Here is a 20,985-nt window from a genome sequence, read left to right as displayed (position 1 = left end):
TTTAAAAGGATACCTCTCAGTCACCATGCCTAGTATCTACCATGGTGCCCACATATCTTCAACATACATAACACTGATAACAAAACACAAATTCCCACCGATGTGGATTTCTTCCCTTTGGCATTTTAGCAAATTTAACTGTTTTGTTTTTTCTTAGGAAGTATGATTCAGGCACATACGTACACAATTATCTTTGAGAAAGTTAACACTAGACATTAAAATACTGTAAATTCAGTTGTGGTTTTGTTCCATCTCACTTTTTCAAACATATAAATTCTAATATATTGCTGTCTATTAGTTCTGTGTTCCCTTTGGAACACTGTATGCTTCTGTTAGATCTAGAATCATTTGTCCAGTTAAATGCAAAGCATCTTCAGAAGCTATTCCTACTGCAGAACAAGAACAGCAGCTCATGCTTCCTGTGTCAGGCCACGAGCAAACACAGGAGGCAGCATCTAAGTTTTCTGCTGCATTATCTCCTCCAGGAGAAAAGAAGCTATACAATGCAAGCCTTATGCATTCAGACTTGCACAACTTTCTCTGTGCCTTTTTTTTTTTTTTTTTTTTTTTTATAAAGGGCCAAGCCTTTACCATTTAAAAGGCTTGGCCATATTATTGTTCCCTTTACAATTGTACAGCTTATGTTCCCAACATATAACAAACAGATTTGTGCCACCATACTTTTTGTGGGCTAGGATCAGTGTATCAAAATTAGAAACAATTGTTTAATGAAGAGCAACATATATTTATTCCAGCAAAGTCTGTAAGAAATGAGTCTGAAGTTAAGCACCTTAAAAGTACAGTTCTGAAAAGTGAAATCCACAGATATCAGTAGGAGCTGCAGGGTTTCTGTTCTAGTGAAAAACATTAGTCATGTATTTCATTGCTTCCTTATATCTATTAAGTGTTAAGACCTTGGTCAGGAAAATAGTTCTGAAAAATTTAGGAGTATTTCAGATGACTTCCAGGTCTATAAATACGATCACACTCTTAGGAAGAAAAAGAGCAAAAATTCCTCCTCACCAGAATTATATATCATGGTGACTGGGAAAGTAAAGTAGACTCCTGCTCCCTCATGACTTCTTTATGGCATTCCTTTCACTTCGGTGAAGTTGCTGGTCAGAGGAAATAGGAGTACCTTAGGTAAGCAGAGTTATCCCTACAGCTGGCTGACATAATTTAGGATAGGCAGTACATTGATTTTCTATTTCCCTTAATAGGTCACACATAGAAAACGGATACACCAATTGATTGTTCATCTAAAGCAGAATTAATTGCACACACATGGGTCACTACAATTTCTGCCAACATGGTTTGGAATGCAACTAAGAAAACCTCAGCTGTGGCATGTGCTACTGCAGAACAACATACAACTTAGCTAAACTGGCAGATATTATTTAGACCTCTGATGGAATGAGTATAAGGCATTTTTGATCATATAATGCATATTAAATGTCTCCTACAGATTTGCAAGTTTTTTAGACTACGGCTCTTTTTCTTTTGTTTCTGATCAGACTACCATCAGTTTGTCACTTCCAGTTAACCTGAACATGTACATTTTCCAATTTCCAGTTATGCCTTTCCAGACTTTGGTCACTGTTTGGCAAATGTCTCTTCAGAAGTGCAGCACCTCAGACTCCAGAACGTCAGTGCATCATACTTTAATTCACTGGCCATTTCACTTTAATACTAGTCACAACTTCCACAAGTCTGTGAGCAGCTAAACCATTTCCTTCTCCCTAGTAAGTGTACTAATATACATATGTAGCTTGACTTGGGATTTCTTTTTGTGTACTCTGAAGATTATTTCCCATTTTACAGTGACAAGAGCAAAGCCTAGAAATAGATGAGTTTGACTCACTTTTATCTACTGTTGGTATAAGGTTTAGTGTCTTCATCCACTGATATGCCATGCAATAACCAGCAAGTCAACTGTTTGTACATTATTCAAAACCCCAAAATAGCAGAGTTTCACACTGAAACAGATGATAACAAGTATGTGTATATATGTATATAAACCCTGTCAGGAATACCTGTCCTTAAGAAAAGATTCCTCTCTACCTCCCCAACTACCTATTTTGAAAACAAAACAAAAAACATTTAAAGTATATTTCAGAACAGTCAGTTTGCTCTCTGAGCACAATAAAAAAATCCCTCTGCCACACAAAAAAATACTATGTAAGTTTATTATAATTTAGGAACATGAGTAAAAGGAAAATATTTTATAATAGCTTAAAATCCATGGCAATCTCTCCTGTCTTTGTGTTGAAATTTATAGCATACGTGACAGCACTAGGAAGTCCTGACACAGCTTCTGATTCAATAACAGAACTGAAGAAATAGACAGCTTGCTTGCAGTGGGGATTCCATTCACAGTTTCCCTACAGGAGAGAGTTAAAAGTGAAAGCAGTCAAAACTCTACAATATTATTACTGGACAGTAATAACACAGTAAGAGCACAAGAGTTCTTGTTCCCACTTCAGTAGACAATGATCAGCTAGTTATCACTTCCATTGCCATCCATTCCATTATAGGAATGCATAACTTGAAATACCATATGCACAGTGAACTCATAGAGGAAAAAAATGGATTTGGTCAAAGAATATTTAGATAGAATACTGAAAATACGTATTCCTTCCCCTCAAAATTTTTGCTTTTGTTAAACTGAGAAAAGGGATTTGTATGAATAAATTCTACTTTGATCTAGCATCACATGTAAGTTCTGCAAGTGGTTCAGAACTATTGGAGCATTTGGATCCAATTCGGACTCTCCCATTTTAAGGTACATCTCGTGCTCCCCCCAAAAATATGAACAGATAGTTCTACTACTTCTGTCTACATAGAATTCAAACAGTGTAACAAAGAGCACTACATAAACCAAGCATGGCCAACTGAGACCCATTTTTCAGCACTGTAATCCTACAAACTTCGACATAATAAATTAGATAGAAGAAATACCTTTTCATTTGAAATTTGCATCAGTCCTGTACTAATGGAGATATCGGCAGCAAGATGATACTCCATCCACAGAACGGCTCCATGGCTCTTTCCTTTCCTGGGGAGAGGTGGAGGATCAAAACCTGTTACTCTATACAATACTGACAGCTTAAACACTGCACCCATTCCTCACATGGTTTAGGTCAGAGCTGTAAAAGCATGAATAACTTGTTTCCTTGAAAAAAAGTTGAACAGCTGAATGATTTGGTAAATGGGTAGCAACTTTTAAAGTATTTGCAGATATGAAATCTAAAAAAGACAAGGGAGAGGAGAATATGTCATAACTAAATCTGCTCAGAACCACAGCCATTTAACAGGCACTCAACAACATGGCATAAATTATTCGGCATATTTGGGAAGTACTTCCTTCAGAGACCCCAGCTTCCATATTTTCTGAATTTTGAGAAAATATTTACCACATATCCCATCTCACTTCAAGTGTCCACTCCACAAGGTCATGCTAGTGTGTTGCCTGTAAATACAACTACTGGTGCAAAGGCACAGAGACCCCACGCAGATGGTTCTGGATTTTGTGAAACCTTGAATTTTGTTTCACAAAGAGAAACATACAATTCCAGTGTTTGAGCTACATAAGTTCTAGATAGTTAAAAATAACTTTCCCCTGATTTTTAATTCTTAACAGCATTTCAAGTTTGAACAGAATTAAGTACAATCTGTAGTTAGATTATAATGAAAAATATCTCAGAAGATGTGACAAATATCAAGATTGCCAGAATTATAGTTAAAAGGAAGAATAGTGTACACTTTAAAACTATTAAACTGAATAATTTGGAAAGCTAAATAGGAGCTTTTTCTGCAAGAACTCAGCAACGGGGAACAAACAAAGATTAAAAACATCCAGACAATGGTTTATTTTCTTTAAACTATAAATTAATCTGTTTAAGTTTTAAATCATAGTAACATGTAGAAAAATGTTATTTTTGAAATACAGGCATATTATCTAAGAAATTACCCTTATTGTTATAGCCTATTGTGAATAGCCACAGGAAATTCATGTCAGAGTAACCTCCACAACTTGAGGTCACATTTTTAAATACTGTCAAGTATGTTCCCACTAGTTAACTATTATAGACACATATATATACACACACACACACAAAGACCTTGCATATGAGGTAAAAAAATGGGTTATGACAAGAATATTTATTGCAATGAGAAAACTCACCGTAAAAGATTTATAGAACCCTCTGTGCTGAGACAGTGTTGCGGTACAGTCTTTCTGAAGTCAAATGTCAAAACTTCCTGGGGGTCAGAGAGTGACTTGCAAGGATATTCCCACAGAGGGTGAGGTTCTGCTTCCTTGGATTCCCTAAAATTCAGAGAATTCTGAAGAAAGAAAGTAATAAAACTATCTGAAAACATTCCAAAGGCAAACAGTCCTTGTTTTCAAGTTAATTATGTGTCCTGAACCCAGAGTATTTAAGCAATAAAGCTGCAAGAGGACAGGACTGCACTTCTTAGGCACAAGAAAAAATACATACTACATGCATGAACTAATTGCTATGACTATGGTCCTCATCAGTCAAACAGAAACAGGTACTTTCAAAATACAATGCATTTGCCTGTGCAGAACTGCCTGTACTCCTCCACAATGACTATAAAGGCAATCTAAATGGCTAACTCAAATATAAATCTACAATACAGCTCTAGAAATTGATACAGATACATCTCACCCTTCATATCTATTTCTTGGAAGTCAAAAAGCCTTTTTCTCTTTCAAAAGTACCTGCAAGGGCAAGTAAAAGCAGCAGGATTCATCTATGAATAACTCCCAGATGATTGGATTTCAAGCTCAGAACAAAATTTTGAGAACAGTATTTTTCTTTTTGAACAAACAGAATTATTTTCAAAACAATGCAAGGCACTGAAAAGCCTGGCAAATGAGAACAAACATACAACCCCAAAACCCATGCCACAGAAGTTACTGTTCTGCAAGAACTAAATAGCCACCATATTTATGAAAAACTAGAACAATGGTGTTCTGCCTAACATACAAGTTTTTCAACAGTCACTAAATACTTTTTTTAAGCCAAGATGAGTTTTGTTCTGTTTTGCTGAGACTTGTGCTGAAACTATTTTTGGTCTTCTTACTTTAATCATATCGTCCATAGTCTGGACATCAAAACCTTCACAGGTACCACATGGACTCCGGATTCTCCATAAGTCCTAAAAAAGAAAACAGGATTTTCTTCGGCTTTATTAAAGGAAATAGGAAATCTTAAAATAATTTTAGCTGTAGATCAGACATTTGATAACAAGTCAGACAGAGACTCTTTACTATCTATACATTCCTAAACCATTAGAACTACTGCAAGAATCAGAAGACAGTGTATTCTGTGAAAAAGTTTTGCAAGTCAGTTAATTCTTTACCCACTGTTTTCAATTTTCAACTCCTCTAAAGGATATGCCACATTTCCTACCATCTCTATGCATAGTTTACTTTAGAGTAGGTATGGATTTGCCAAAATTAATCTTTACAGCCCCCCATTTCTACTACCCAGCACAAGTTAAGTGCTCCCAGTTGCATCAAACATCTTACAGCCTATTGCACTACCATACTTCCCTTTAGCACTCCAAAGATTAGTAAAATCATTTTAGGCACTTCATACTATGCCTCTCACTGACTTCAGCAATCCACTGGACAGACAGTGATTCAGTTCAACTTTTGCTTTTTCTTAGACTGCATTAATGGTCTCTTAATAGAACAAGAACATTCACTAGCTGTGGATATATACATTTTATTACCTGCTCATTGTTGCACTTAGCAACCTCAAATGTTCCTGCTTTACCAGATGGCAGCAGGACTACTATAAATTTAAATAAATGCTGTCATAATTCATGCCTGAATACAGCATGAACTAGAGTGACCATAAAGAACCTCCGAATGGCATATCTGATAGAACTATCAAATCAGATAGGTAGCATCCTGCTCCCTAAATGCAATTATGGACTAAACAAGTTTATAACTGAAGTAATTTCATTAAATTTTTTCTCCTGGATCCAGCTTTTGCTAATTGCTTAACTGTAATGACATATCCCTATTCTGACAAGACAGAACAGCCTACAGAACCAGTTCTGCAGAATACCTTACAACACTTATGTCTGTTCGTTCTGTCTAACCAGGAACTGGTAAATGCAGAGGTTACTTTAAAAAAACCACAGACTCTAGTCTTTGAGTCTGGATTCACCACTGAACAAAGAGGAAAAGGTAAAATTAAAGCAATAACTTTTGGAAGAGCTTAACGGAATGAAACACAAGTTAAATGTTCTACCAAAATAGTTACGTGGAATCATCTCTGAACATAACTCTGTACATAAAAGTGTAAAACTGAGGTTCAGGTGACATAAATGTTAGTCTACATTCTGCTACTAGATTGCCAAATAATCTTAAATCATCACCCTGCATTCTTCAGTTTCCTCATCCAGAACATGAAGAGAATAATGCTTATTTCCTTACAAAATGCTTTGAGTTCTAGGGAAGTATATCCTCTAGATAAGAGAGCATGGAATTAAAATTAACTGCTTATTTCAATCTGATTACTGTTGATTAGTTTTAAACATCTGCTTCCTATTACAAGATTCAGATTTAAATGATTTACTCAGTATATATTTAAATTCTCTACATTTTTGCAGAAAACTGAAAGGTATGTAAAGACATACAGCGTAGTTGATTAGTCCCAGAGGGAAAAAGAACATACACATCTTCACATGCACAAACCAAAGGTGGAAGTAAGAGAACAAGGTTAAAAAGCATTCGAATAAGGAAACTGTGAAGGGAGAAAAGGCTCGGACACAAAACTACACAGCTGGTGAACCAGACAAAGGGAAGAAAAGAGAGAAAAGACCTGTCATTTTTAACAGATAAACTGAAGGTTATGTTTATGTGAAAATGCATTAGATTGTAGAGATTTTTTTTATTTCTAGATATGTATATTTTAGTTACACAATTTCAGACTAAAGAGTTCCCTCACTTAAGCTACTGGACAAAAACTTTGCATATTAATTATGAAAGTACTTATTTAATTTCCCTTGTCATTGTAAGTAAACTCTTCACAATCTTTACTGATCAAGTCCTTAATAACCGCAAAAAAATTTATACCTTTGTACAATTTCTGAAAGATGACTTTTCAAAGTATTTTTATGATGTGGCCCCTATTATGCTCAAATGTAGAACTGTGCACATCCTCAGGGAGTTAAAAAAAAAAAAAAGAACATGCAATTATGAATCCTGCCTGCAGTCTTATAAAGCATCATTTTAAAAACTGGTATTTTGCAGAATATCTAATTTTATAAATAACCACAATTCTCACATACTTCAGCAATATCTCTCTAATCTAAAAAAATATTTTAAAAACATTCAGCCCTTTCATTTAAAATGGTAAAATTACTTGAGTTAATTTTCTGACAAGAGATGGCTGAAATACCAAAACTCATCTTCAAGATGTCAAATATTCTTTTCTCAGGTGGCAAGTGCAAAGCATATCAAAGTGGACACTATTAAGATGAGATAAACTTGTCGTTAAAAAATCCTGGAAGAGTACTCAATTTTAAGTGGATTTGTGTAAATATCAAATGGATAGTTCTAAACAATCTCACCTGAAACTCCACAATCATCATGTGCAAAGAAGCAGACTGAGGTAGGACAGTGACATTGCTGGTAAGGTGACTGGTCACAGCTGTCCTAGCATACCAGAAATACAGGTTATGCCATGGCAACAAACTTGTAGTAAAAAACGGCTCTCCCACAAGAACAGAAATCTTGGCAAAGAAAGGAGGAGATAAAAAGCATTACAATAAAGAACAACAATTCAGTAACACAGGCTCTGCTCTTTATATCTTCAATAGTTGACAATGCAATATAGCAAGTGAAGTCATCTAGATAAAAACTTCTACTGCTCCATAAGGATTTAATTACTGCATACTGCATATACTGCACAACAGACATCTTTTTGTGGTTTTATTTAGCAAATTTTAAAATGAATTTTCCTGCAACAAAGTTTGAAAGAAAATATTGCAGTGTTAGGTTGGAAGGCTTTGTAATGAGAGTCACAGAATTTTTAATTTTTTAATTTAAGGATGTTAGTACTTCCAAATAGACTGCAATCTCCTGAGTGGCTTCAGAAAGAAGAGCTGCAGCCTAGAAGTACATATTCAGTTAAACCAGTTTAACTGCCTTAACAACTGGTGTAGATTATGCAGCAAGGGAAAGTCACACCCTTTCAAAAACAAAGCAAAAACCCTCCCACAGTCTTTAGTCTCATTTAGTTTTAGTGGGACAAGGTCTGAACCATCTACGCATTACATTTTATATGAACTGGAATATAATGAGATTCATTGTGGTTACAGTAGCACAGTAGGAAAGCAAGATTCATTTTCACGTTCTGCTCCTCACCACCCCACTGAAATTCAGTATTGGACAACTGTAACATACCTTTTTATCTTCCAAATGAGAAGACGTCAGTGACTCAGGACGGGCTTCTATTATTTTAATTTTATCTTCAAGATGATTTGCTTTAAAAAACTGAAAAAAAAAGTAGCATACTGTCTTTATCAAAAGCTACAGTTGAGACTCAAACCCATACCAAAATAATAGTTTTATTAAAAACAAACAAAAGAGAAACCAATAGCCAAAAGAAATTTTTAAACAACTGCCTACCATAACTGATCAGGATGATACAAGTCTCTTCTTGAAGGGTGCATGCACTTAGAGCCAACATGTCACACCTAGTGAACTAAAGCACATGCCCTACATATTCCTTAATTAAGTATATAAAAAGGCAGATAACAAAAGCTGCCTCACCTTCATTCATTTGTACTTTGAAGCATATGGGAAGGAAGGTCAAGAAAGATCAAAATTACTTCAACTACGCATACACTGCGTATTTGGCTTCTGTTTGAGACCAGGTTTGTGTCCCAATTTGCCTACTGTTCATGTTTTTGTACTCCTAAGCCACAGGCTGAGACAGACCTCTTTCAAATATATACTGCAAACTAAAACATAGCCAAATGATGACTTCAGGAAGCTGCTTCCAGTCACTTCTTAGACATTAGCTGCCTCTCCTGAACAGCCTTCACTCCACTGGCAGGGCCTTCTGTACTCTACCCCAAGGAAGCAGCTGAAACATCATCTGCAGTTAAGACCCACTGTCTACTGTCTCCTAAGAGCCAAACAGCAGAGCAGGCATTCCCAACTTGTCTCAGATGGAAGACACAACTGCTAGATGCCACTTTCTTGGTAAGACTGGTGCAAGCTATGGGATGCTCTCACATTCCACTAATCCTCAGAAACAAATAGCTTGGCTTTTATCACCAATGCAATGAGGGCAGCAGAGCAACAACTCAAGCAGACAAGCTAACAGGCATCTGCAAGGAGAGATCAAGCACTGGTGACCATAGTTCCCCTCTGCTCAGCTCAACTTCCCCAGTGGCCTATTCAGCTTGTGGCTAAAGCTATGAGATTGGATCTATTTCCAACGGGATGTATTCCTCCAAGTATTTGCATAAAGCTCTGTACAAATACCAGAAAAAAATAAGAACTCCTCCCCCCCAACATATCCCACCTCCCACAGTCTTGCTAAACTGTGTGATCAAACACATTCATTAAACCGAATTAACCTCCAAGCAAGTGATGCAAGAACAATAAAAGGCATCAGCTCTGGCATTAGAAATGCCATGAGTTAATTTACTGCTTTAACAGGAAACTGAATATTCACTTTTTCCATGACAGAACAGGACACAGCAGAGTTTTCCAATGTAAACACCTACAGAAAATACAACAGTTAGTCAAACTAGCTTTGTAATTTTTAATTAAAAGAATATGTAAATGAACAATGAAGGAACTATTTTGATGTCCTAGTGAACATAGTTCATAAGAATCATGCATGTATTCCACAGCCCGCTGTCATGTACCTTTTTAACAACAAAACCCCCTCCAATAACTACAGGCTAAATAATGCTGTTTTCACAGACATACAAGAAAAAACCCAACAGAATGCAAATATTTATTTTCCATTTTTAAGATGCACATAGCATATTAACATTTGCCCTAGGCATATATTTAGTCCTGAACAAATGCAAGCATATTGCCAATGTGCTGAATCAACCTCCAGTAGTGCTTACTCCTTGTAAGCATTGTTTAACATGATCTGACTGTAACAGCTGGAAAGAGCTCAGATGTGCAATACAGCACACCAGCCTTTCGAAGCAAGAAAAAAGTTAGGTTTTATTCAAAATCGATGAATACTTAGGCAATATGGTGCTACAGGGCTAGGAAAATATTATGGATATTTCTGCCTGCCCTATTCATTTCCTCTCTCCTCAGTAGTCGTCTGTGACTAGCCACTACTAAAGACAAAAATACAGAGGTTGTGGATCACAGGTTTAATTCAGCATGTTTGTTTATTTCTACAAATTGCCTAGCATCTTCCTCAGGATTATATTACATTACACATTCCCAGATATTCAGTTCAACTATAATAGATTTTAGTTTGAAGAGCCTCATGAGAGAACACATTAAGTAAGGTATATACATAAGTGAGACAGCCAGGCAGCTCTCAGCTGTCATTTACACACAGACTCAGTATTCTTATTGCTTCCTATCTTGCTGTTACAGACCTTCCACTTCAGATTAGATAATAAATGTAATTACAGAATTGCAAACATAAAAGAAGAAAAAAAATTGCCAGACATTTAGGCTGGTAGAAAGAGTATTTCCAAAAGCACTAAGATACAAGATGGCAAACAAGAATAAGTGGGGAATGAGGAACACCACTTTCATTCAAGGCTACACACTGGTAAACATCAAAACTGGTAATTATTACCTCCCTAGACTTCAGCTTGATCAGAGATTAATTTAACCTCCACTTCAACACAATGGGAGCCTCTTTCTCACTTGTCACTGAAGAGGCACTGGAAATGCTGAACTATAGGAGGGAACTAAAAATACAAAGCTAAAATGCAAAGATCAGAAAAACAGGAAGAAGTACCATACCTGCTTTGCTCCAAGATAGTGAGCCAGCACAGGCAGCAGACTGCCATCACTGATACAAAGGCAAACACTATCTGTTTTCAGAACCTACAGAAAATAGGCATTGTTATTCCTATTCCAGATAAAACTTTTCAAATTCTAGACATTTTGGTGGCATTTTTTCTCACTTTATACACTTTCATATCAAATAAGGACTGGGAGATAGTGATTAATATAACCACTTCAAGCAGAACAGAATAGTGTAAGAATTGTTCATGTAATCCCCTTGTTTTAGGTCAGAAAAAGTTCGCACAAAAATATATTGTGTGTCTTTATTCAACTACCAGTACTCCTTCTAACAAATACACAGAGCTGCTACAAATTCCTATGCAAAAATGGCTGCACAGAATTTAAAAAAATACCAAAGTTTTCCTGACAAAATATAACTTACATCTGCTGATGTAAATAAAATATACTCTGTGAGCAAAGTTCTTTAGCAAGGGAGAATCAAATTCCTAAATAATTACTGCAAATAAAACAAGACACGCATCTATCACAGAAGCCAAAAAACCTACAGGCAACACGCACTCACCTTCATCAAAGACGTGATGTATTGGCGTGTTCGGTTCTCATCATTTAGTTCCCCAAAGCGTGGTCTATTCCAAAGAAGATGAGCCTGACATCTACAAACAGGACTCTCAACATGAACATCTGCTTTATTCTCCTCTTCTCCTCTGGAAAAAAGTTTCAATGAAGTATTAACTACAGCATCAGTAACATGTTACAGGTATATTTATGCATTTTAGCTAGTATGCACATTAATGCATATGGACTCCACTGTTACTTGTTCAAATTTACTAGTTCTCCAGGGATATTTTTGTAGCTTTGCATTTCCAAATGAAAAGAAAAGAAAGGGCCAATTTTCACCTCGTTTAAAAGACAAAACCAAGAACCCCCCCAAACTTTCCCATTAATTGTGTTGGTTAGGTATTTTAGTCTTTGATCTTTTAGAAAAAAGTTACTCATTTGGATTCCTAAGTAAAAAAGGCACATAAAATTCAGACATTAACTTTTAAAGCTGGCACTGATTTTTAACAATGTTAGCTGCTATTGTCAGTACAACCAATACGATTAAGCTCCTTTTAATTTGAGCAAAAGGCATTAATCTCAAAAAGACAGTGCTGACTAGGAAAATAGAAAATGGAGACAGAATGGCAATTATTTCACTCCTTTATCTATATGCCAGCTCAGATGAGCTATATTTTAGGATTTCCAGGAACCAACCACGAGTGTTTTTTGTTTCTCTGTCACAGAATGCCACCAGGTATAAGGCAGGAGCCTGCAGTCCAAACCTCAACTGTGTTTTTGTGCATAATGTGTTTTTTTCACCTGTGCATTGCTCATGAAGTGGCTTTTAATAATTTTCTAGTCTTTAGGTTCTTATCTTGCTCTTCTACAAAACAGCTGCTCTAAGAGCAGCAAATACTCGAGCTTGGAGTAAAATACCACCCTTTTTCACACGTATCTATTGTTACCTGGCTTTCTGCAGCTTATACCACACAGAGTACTCATCACGACAGGCAGTCAGGTACACCTTCTCACCCTGGAGAACTGGCTCCTCATTTGGAAGAAAATACACACACTGCATCCAGTGATCTCTCCACTGAAAAGGGTTGATAAACAAAACCTTAGGAATTAACTCATAAACAGTAAATGGAAAGTAAACAAATAGCAGGAAATCAATTAGTAAGAATGTGCACAACTTCGAAGCACTGATGTATGACTAGTTGAAAGAATCTTGTTCACTTTAGCAAGGCTGAATAAAGACTAATACCATATATTGAATAACATACGAAAAACATACTTTATATAGACAGAATTACAACAGAATAAGCCTGAGACCACTGGCTTGCTGACTAGCTAAGCTTGTATTTTAATCAAATGAAAAACAAAACCAAAATACACTTTGCACTTATTAATGCTGTTTCACCACTACAGCTCACTTATGTTAGAAACCTGTATTGAATTGCTGACAGTGACCAGTGGTTGGAGTCTCATGCATCAAATGAAGTAACTTAGTGTCACTCTGATATGACAGCACAACTATTTTGTGCTTCAAAAAGCTATTTTCTGCATTGCATATTCCAAGCTGATTGGTCATTCTAAGCTGACCGAATGCCCTGAAGCTTAATAGTTTCAAATTTTATTCTCAAACGCAATAAGCACAATCAATCATTTTGTAGCTTCCTTTTGACTAAGTTCATCCTACTAGTAAATGCATTCATACAAAACCATGGGAATCTGATTTAGTGATCTCCTGTTCCTCTAATTTTCCAGTATCAACCCAGCATTTTCCCACACCAGCCTTTTTTATGGGAGTATAAATATATTACCATAAACTTTACACTTATTTGGAAACTTAATAGAAGAACTACGTGGAAGCAAACCACAGACTAATATTTTGACCAGGGACAGAGACTAGTTAGGGAAAAATATGTGGAAACCTTTGTTTTATTTCTTGAAAGTAAAAGAAATAAAAGAAAAGAAGAAAGAAAATAAAAATATCTGGAAGACAGCTTCAGTTTTTAAGCTTTACATTAAAGCTTACATTTAAGTTTTACTTTAAAGAGAACCTAAAACTGGTACAAACTTTAACATTTCTACGATTTGCTTATTTAGCATCTTCCAATACATAAAACATTAGCAAAGTTCCTACACAGTTTCAGGGACAGCTGCTTAAAACACTCAGGATGGCCTTTACTCAAAATAATTACTGATAGTCATCTGATTATAGTATCTGAAGGCTCAGTATTTTACCTGGAAAGCAGAAGTGGATTTTACCCAGTATGGAGCCATTGTGCAATTTATCATCCCAGAGGGGTCCATGTCAATATCCCACCAGGAAAGTACGATTTGTGCCTTGCCAGATTTTACAGGCTCCAGCTGCACTTTATAGTAGGTAGAAGCACTCCTTACTGGCTTACTGAAATCCACACTGCAGAGAAGCATGAAAATCGTAAAAGAAATAGTTCAGCATTCTTCAGAAATTCTCACTAGCTTCCTAAGCTGAATACACAACTTATATAAAAGGCGTAACAGGAAAATTTGGTTTTGAACAAAACAATGCCTACCTCACCTGAACATTGTCACCACATCACTAAGGATAGTGAAGTCACTTGAAGGCATCTGGTTCAGTTGGATATCACAAACAGAAGGAACACCTGGACAGTTCTCCATTTCTGAAGGGGAGACAATAATTTTTTCACCATCGTCTGCTTCGACATGAACAGGAAACAGTTTGTTCCAGGACCACATTCTTTTGGATTCCACTAATTGGACATACACTGTTGCCCTGTGAGGCACTGCCTCGCATCCTTCCTGAGTGTTCAAAATAAAGGGTAAACACATTCAACAAGTTTGACTTATTAACATGTATGAGAATTAAATCAATTGAAACGTGAAACAATTGAAAGAGAAGTTGGACTAGGAGCTTTGAAATCGTAAACGCAAATTATTTCAGAGACTTCTGTAACATCAGAGCACTTTCTCTTTGCCTCTCTATCTGTGAAATACGATACACTTACCTATCTGTTCAGTGTGGTTCAGCAAGGCCAGCTTACTTTATAAACCATGCAACATTATCAGTTTACTAGCCTCGGTTAAACTTGTATTTCCATTCTCATTCTGAAATAAGAGATCTATCTTGAGCCTCTCAAGGCAGATAACTACTAAGCTATCAACATTAAAACAGAGTTTGTGATTGCAATGAGTAAATAAGAAAAATAATGGCTCAAATATTTATGCAATGACAACTTTGTATCCATGTTTGAACAGTAGAAAACATTTTTCTAAATACCTACTGTGAACTAAAAGCTAACTGTGAAGTACAAGAACAATGCTTTTACAAAAAAGACTATTTATAATTTAGAGTTATATATGGAGAGCAGTAAAAGTTAGGGAATGCTATTGTCTTTATATGTAAAACTGGTGAAATGAAATCTAGAAACCTAAATAAAGTTTTGCCATCAACATTTTAAAGGAAAAAATTAGAAAGGGTAAAAGAGAAAGCACTAAAATTATACCTATAGATTATATGTAAAAAAACCTGGATGTTAATTTGATTACAGTGTTTAAAGTATTTCCACATGCAAAAAGCATGCACAGTAGCAAGAGCTCCTTGGGGGGGGGGCAAGTAACCAATGCCTAGGAGGTGAAGCCCATCAAATTTAGGAGGAGAATTTCATTTTTTAAAACATCTTGGAACAAATTACTAAGGAAAGCTCCAAATCAGAACTGGATGCCTTTCTGAAAGACATTTGTTAACCAGCAAGTTATTGGTTTTATCACAAAGCAACTAACTGTAATTTCAGAGCCTGTGATTTACAATATGAACTCCAATAGCTTTATTCTAGGAATGAATCTAGTAAGTTATTCACTGAAGAAGAACTTAGCACAGCTGATGGTGTATTTACAAAGGATACAAATCAACTATAGTCTCTATCCTACTCCAAAATAGGCAGAAGAGTTTCTCTAGGGATAAATGTGACCCCCTATCAATTTCTATTTTCTTACCTGTACAAGGTATTTGTGTGCATGCTCATAGGTTGGCAAAGCTCCTTCTCCTATCAGCTCTGTATCAAATAATTCTGTTATGAGGATGTTTGCACGACATTGCATATCTCCATCTAAAAGACACAATTTAGTACTGTAATGTCAAGACTTTATAAAAGTCTTTCAAGAAGATGCTATCCTGAAAACACAAGTAATTAAAAAAAATTATTCCTGTTAGAGAACTTGATGAAGACTGCAAATTATTTTCCTTTAGAAGTTTACTATGAAATACAAATGATTACCAAAATACTATCACAACACTTCCTTTTGAAGTAAATTTCCAATGTTACTTTCTAGAGAGTAAAGGATTTGCTTGTTTCAATTAAAAACATACGGAAAATAAGAATAAGAGTATCTATGTATTTCCTTATTCTAGTATTCTTATTATTCTAATAAATATATGCTTATAAAAATAAGAGTAAGAAAATAAGAATTCTCACCTGGGCCAACCGTGACTTCAGTGGAGTGCTTGTTGATTACCTTGATTTTGTCATGAAAACCATTTTTCTCCACTATCTTCACAGCAGCATTAGCCATGGGCTTGAAAACCTGTAAAAAGCAAGAGTATAACAAACTGGTAAGCTAACATTAGCTTTCAAAAATGAAAGGACACCAACACAAAATGCAGTATATTTAGTCCTGCAAAAATTTAACATCTTCTGTATCTTTTCCTATGTTTGAAGTTCATTACCATGAAACAAGACAGCAAGCCTCACTTCAAAAGCTCATAGAGCTCCAGTGTCACTGTTACAAACTGAGTATCAGCTGTCTTCAAAAGCTACTCCAATTTAACGTTTGAAAGACAAGAATATACATTAAGAATATTTTAGCATTTACATTAAACAAACTTGCTTATTTTTAAAAATATATATATGCATCAAGAGAAGCCCCAAGAGTCTCATATGTGCTCAAGACAAATAAATAAATAAATAAAAGAATCCAAAACAACCAGCACCGAAATGGTCACTAAAGTATGCCAACAATCTGCTTTTATTAACAGCGTAACTGCGAAGAGACTTTTTGTATCCTTCGGAACGAAGAGAAGAATAGAGAGAGTACATAGCTTGAAACTAACAGAACGATGAAGAATGTGTTGAAAGGGCTTCATGTCCATATCCAGTTTTTAAACTCAAAAATTTTAAATATTCTACTCAGCCACACAATCTGACCACTTCAGATATTTGTGGCCACTCTGGAAACCAGCACAATCCTCTCTGATTGCTTCCTGTGTCTACATGAAAGAGGACTGTCCCTGAAAAATGATCATAGGACAAAATCCTAGATTAAAAAAATGTAGATTTTTACTTGGATTAAAAAAAAAAAAATTAAAAAAAAAATCACACAGCACTCTTTCAACTATGACCTACAGACAAGTGAATCTTTTCTTTGTTTCTTCAAATGCGTTAAAAAAAAGCTCAACTGGCCAAAATGTTCCTGTTGTTATCCTTAATATAAGTAATGGCTGCTAATGACCATCAGGATGTTTCTTAACTGCCAATAAAAAAGGAGATTATCTATCTTGTCACAAATAGATAGAAAAATCAGTTTATGAGACAGTCTCTTTATTACGATGTGGTCCATGTTATGATTAAGTGGTCTGAGAACCTATCTCCAAGAGTTGAAACTTATGAAGTTCAGCAATGTGGTTAGAGAATACTCACATTTTTCAAAAACTTGGTTAGAATTTTCCATATTACACTTGAGTTTTGGTAAGTAGAGAAGACAGAATACTATAAAACTTGACTTAGTAATTTTAATCTGTACATTTACAGAAACTGTCCCAAAAATGAAAAATGTACTATACCTTTTCAGCTATATTCTTGTAAGACCTATGTGTTTTTGACATACAGAAGTATCAAGCTTGCACTTCAGAAGCTACAATACAAAACAGCAAATGCATCCACTCCACTGATCATGCAGACAGAACTGCACTGAAGCTCTAAAAAGAGGCTATGAACACACATGCAGAAGTATGCGCAACCCATAACAAATGCTTACCTCAATTGCATAGCAGAAATCTGCACCTGCTGAAGCTGCCATCATAGACAGGAGTCCTGTGCCAGTCCCTATGTCTAGAACAATTGCTTTCTCACCTCTTTCTTTTACTCTGCTCACTGCAGCACGAATACCTTGGTAATATTTCACATTCTGTGGAGAAGGGGAAAAAAAAAAAAGTATCATCAACCTTTTACCCATTTATACTTTTAATTTTTTGTGCAGAAATCTTGCACATTCTCCAATTATGAGTTTATAATTAGAAAAAGGCCTACAGACATTATTTGTACTATACAGTCATACCAAAGCCATTTTCAGCAAAAGCAAGTGTTTTTGGAGGGATCAGTCCATTTAAAAGTACATCAATTTTTATCACAATATTCACATCGTCATTGATCAGTCAGCTATTTATAATGCATGCATAATTTACAAATATATTTTCTGGAGCAAATAATAACAATACCCATGTGAGATACTACTGTTTTTTCTGATTACTTTTCCCCTGCAGCACCACTCAAATAGTCATATAGTGCCTATGACAGCACAAGAGCTAAAGTATCTTGGATTTAGATTCCTCTCTACATCTGCTGAAAAACATTCATACATGAGAAGCAACACATGTAAATACTGGCTTTTGGTTATGTGCCATTAAGTGGGGCTACAAACATATCAGCATTAACAACAAGAAAAAAAGCCAAATGCTGTCAGCTACAGTATACATATTGAAATATACGCTTATATTTACTCCATAACAGCCTGTTGTAAGACATTCCTTTCCAAATGATTTACCAAGACTTTCCAAAGAATACACTATCTTTGCACATTATAAATTTGGAAGGTCTTCTGGATCCCTTTCTGAACAATTCCAGTTAACACTTTTGATATGTAATTCTAGTAGAGTTGTTTTAATTACTTAGACACAACTTGCTGTCTCTACATGGCTTATTAAATGCCTGATGCCACTGGCATGTTTCAATTTAATATGAATTCAAGACTCATAGTGTAGGCACCATAAAAGTATTTAAAAAGGTTATTGATGAAATGGTTGACTAAGTGGCTAGAGCAGAAAGAACATTTAAACCATTCACTCCAGACTTTATCATGCCTGTAGGTATGGTATCTCAATTTTCTTCTCAATCCTAAGCAGTAAATAAGAGCTAAAAATACAACAAAAGAACAGACTTTACCTACATTACTATAAAAACTAAGGAGCCTAGATTCACTTTTACAGCCTTTGGAATTTCATCTAATGAACTCTCTCTGTCAAAAATGTCAAACATAGAACAGCAAAATCAGCTACTGAATGTAAATACCATGTTTTGCAGTAAACAACAGAACACTAGAGTCAGGTGTAAGAAGGCATCTGTTGATCTAAGAGCAGGCCTGGTATCTTAAAGGGTACAAATTTGATCGTTTAATCTTTCAGAGAAACCTGTATAATCATGCACTGACAGCTATGCAAGAGAAAAGAAATGGGTATTTTCTCACCATACGTAAGTTTTTTGCTTCTATACTTACTCTGTCTTTATCATGAAGCATATCTGCATAGCGTGACCTACAATAAAAAAATTCCAGTCAAAATACTACATACTGAAAAGCACGACAAAACTGCTAGATCTTGTATAGCCTCCTTTGTTTTCTCTTACTAAGGCAACTGGTCCCCATGGCCCATAAGTGCACAGATAACTGACACGCTCTTTGAGGATCTGAGCTGTTTCCCAAATCTAAGGAACAACGTCATTTCCGTGATCTGGTCATCGGCATATAAATGAACTAAGTAACTGCTGGAATATATCTTCTCTTCAGCAAAGGAACATAGACCTATGGACAAACAGCTGTAAAATAATAGCTGGGCAGACAGAGGTTCATACAGAGCAATATATAGCAATGACAGACAGCCTACTAATGGTCTATAATTTTTTACCAAGATTTAAATTTCTTTGGTCCCCATTTCTTCATGGGTCGCACTACTTAAAAATACCCCAAAATCTAATCTTCCCAACTTCTCTGGCTGTTACATTAAGCTCTTAAAAAGTTACTACAGGAACAGACAACTGGCAATTATTTGTTGCACTGGGGATTTAAAAGAAATATAGTCAATGTATTTTGCCGCAACTCGGTCACTGTCAGCATTAAGGTAAGCACCTCAGAAAATGTTTAAAAAAAAAGTAGAAGGAAACTACTTGGAGAATACTTTACAAAATCCTGCATTTACAGTTCTGCCCTGTACAACACAGGACACTGTAACATTTAGACTGTCCTACAGTCTGTTCATCTCGTGCCCTTGGAGCTTCTACAGAGATAAACCCAAAAATTGTCATAAAAACAAGTTGGGTTTGCTCTTTTTTGTAGCTTTAGTGGAACAACAAGCTGTTTTTTCCAGCATACCTTGCTATTTCCTGATGGTAGTCATAGTTCTCATCCTCTTCTAACCACTCCATTGCACCAGTGGTTGGATTAGCCCTTCCACAAAAAGTCTTCATGATCAATCCCAATTTGTGTAATTTATGTATTATGTGCACTTCTGCTGCTTTGGCTTCAGTGTAATACTCAAAATACTGGCTGTGGAAAAAAAACCCCACAAAACGTCCAGTGAAAACAACAGACAGCACTTTAGCTCTGGATACATATATATACTTTCCCTATTATACCTGCCTTGGCCAGAAGCACTGGTGACTGCCTTGAACTTTTTCTGTAAGCATGTTTTAAGCTCAAATCTGTTGCCCAGCCCTGCTCATGAACTCAGCCCGGAAAAAAAAAAATCACCGGTAAGTTCTCAAGGAAAGACACCTCCCCCCGAGGAGAAGCACGTCGGGCCGGGAGAGGCCAACCACCCTCTCTAGCGGGTCCCCACCCCCTATCTGAGGACGGACCTGCAAACTCTGGGCAGCGGCCAGAGCTGAGGGGACCGGCGGCCGCAGCGCCCTCCTCGGCTGAGACCCCGGGCCGCAGTGAGGAGGCCGAGGCGGAAGCAAAGCACCTGCCCGACGGTCCCCGCGCCCGGGCAGCGGCAGTCCTGCCGGGGGCGGGCGTCACTTTGGGACAGGCCCGGCCGCGAGCAGAGCAGCCTCGGCCCGGACCTGCCCCCACCTCGGGAAGGAGCTGCGACGGGAGACGGCGAGAACCTTCTTCGCCATCCCCTGCCCGAAACCAGCGCAGCAGCCTCGAGAAGCCACGGCCTCATCTCCCCCTCAGGGCCCCGAGCAGGCGCGGCGGCACCTCCACGCCCGCCGCCGCCGCCGCCGCCGCCGCCGCCGCCGCCACCACCACCACCACCACCACCACCACCACCTACCCCTCAGGCCGCCTCACAGCGCGCCAGCCGCCACCTACCCGGCGTGCACCGCGCGGCGGCGGGGGCGGGGGGAGGGCGCTCCGGGGGGCGAGCGCCGGCA

At 37.0% G+C, this 20,985-nt stretch overlaps 1 protein-coding gene across 4 annotated transcripts; it reads right to left on the bottom strand.

Moving 5' to 3' along the window:
* Nucleotides 1-762: 762 nt before the first annotated feature.
* PRMT7 (protein arginine methyltransferase 7) lies at nt 763-20,942 on the bottom strand. Of its 4 annotated transcripts, none has more exons than XM_072872052.1 (18): nt 20,886-20,942; nt 19,979-20,152; nt 19,109-19,145; nt 17,594-17,743; nt 16,036-16,144; nt 15,557-15,669; nt 14,121-14,362; nt 13,802-13,979; nt 12,520-12,647; nt 11,577-11,718; nt 11,009-11,092; nt 9,732-9,779; nt 8,450-8,539; nt 7,615-7,776; nt 5,110-5,184; nt 4,184-4,344; nt 2,959-3,055; nt 763-2,381 (listed from the first exon to the last, which is right to left on the bottom strand). In XM_072872052.1, the coding sequence occupies exons 2-18, from the start codon at nt 20,071-20,073 to the stop codon at nt 2,223-2,225; spliced, it is 2,070 nt and encodes a 689-aa protein (XP_072728153.1). In that variant the 5' UTR covers nt 20,074-20,152; nt 20,886-20,942; the 3' UTR covers nt 763-2,222. The 4 variants fall into 4 exon arrangements, 3 of the variants coding, with proteins under 3 accessions (XP_072728153.1, XP_072728154.1, XP_072728152.1); XM_072872053.1 differs by lacking the exon at nt 20,886-20,942 and adding an exon at nt 20,242-20,391 and having other exon boundaries at nt 19,979-20,148; XM_072872051.1 differs by lacking the exons at nt 9,732-9,779; nt 20,886-20,942.
* Nucleotides 20,943-20,985: the final 43 nt, after the last annotated feature.

This window comes from Ciconia boyciana, chromosome 9, assembly GCF_034638445.1.
Source record: "Ciconia boyciana chromosome 9, ASM3463844v1, whole genome shotgun sequence".
Classification (NCBI taxonomy): domain Eukaryota; kingdom Metazoa; phylum Chordata; class Aves; order Ciconiiformes; family Ciconiidae; genus Ciconia; species Ciconia boyciana.
Note: the sequence above shows the minus strand (reverse complement) of the source record. Positions and strands in the feature narration are given on the sequence as shown.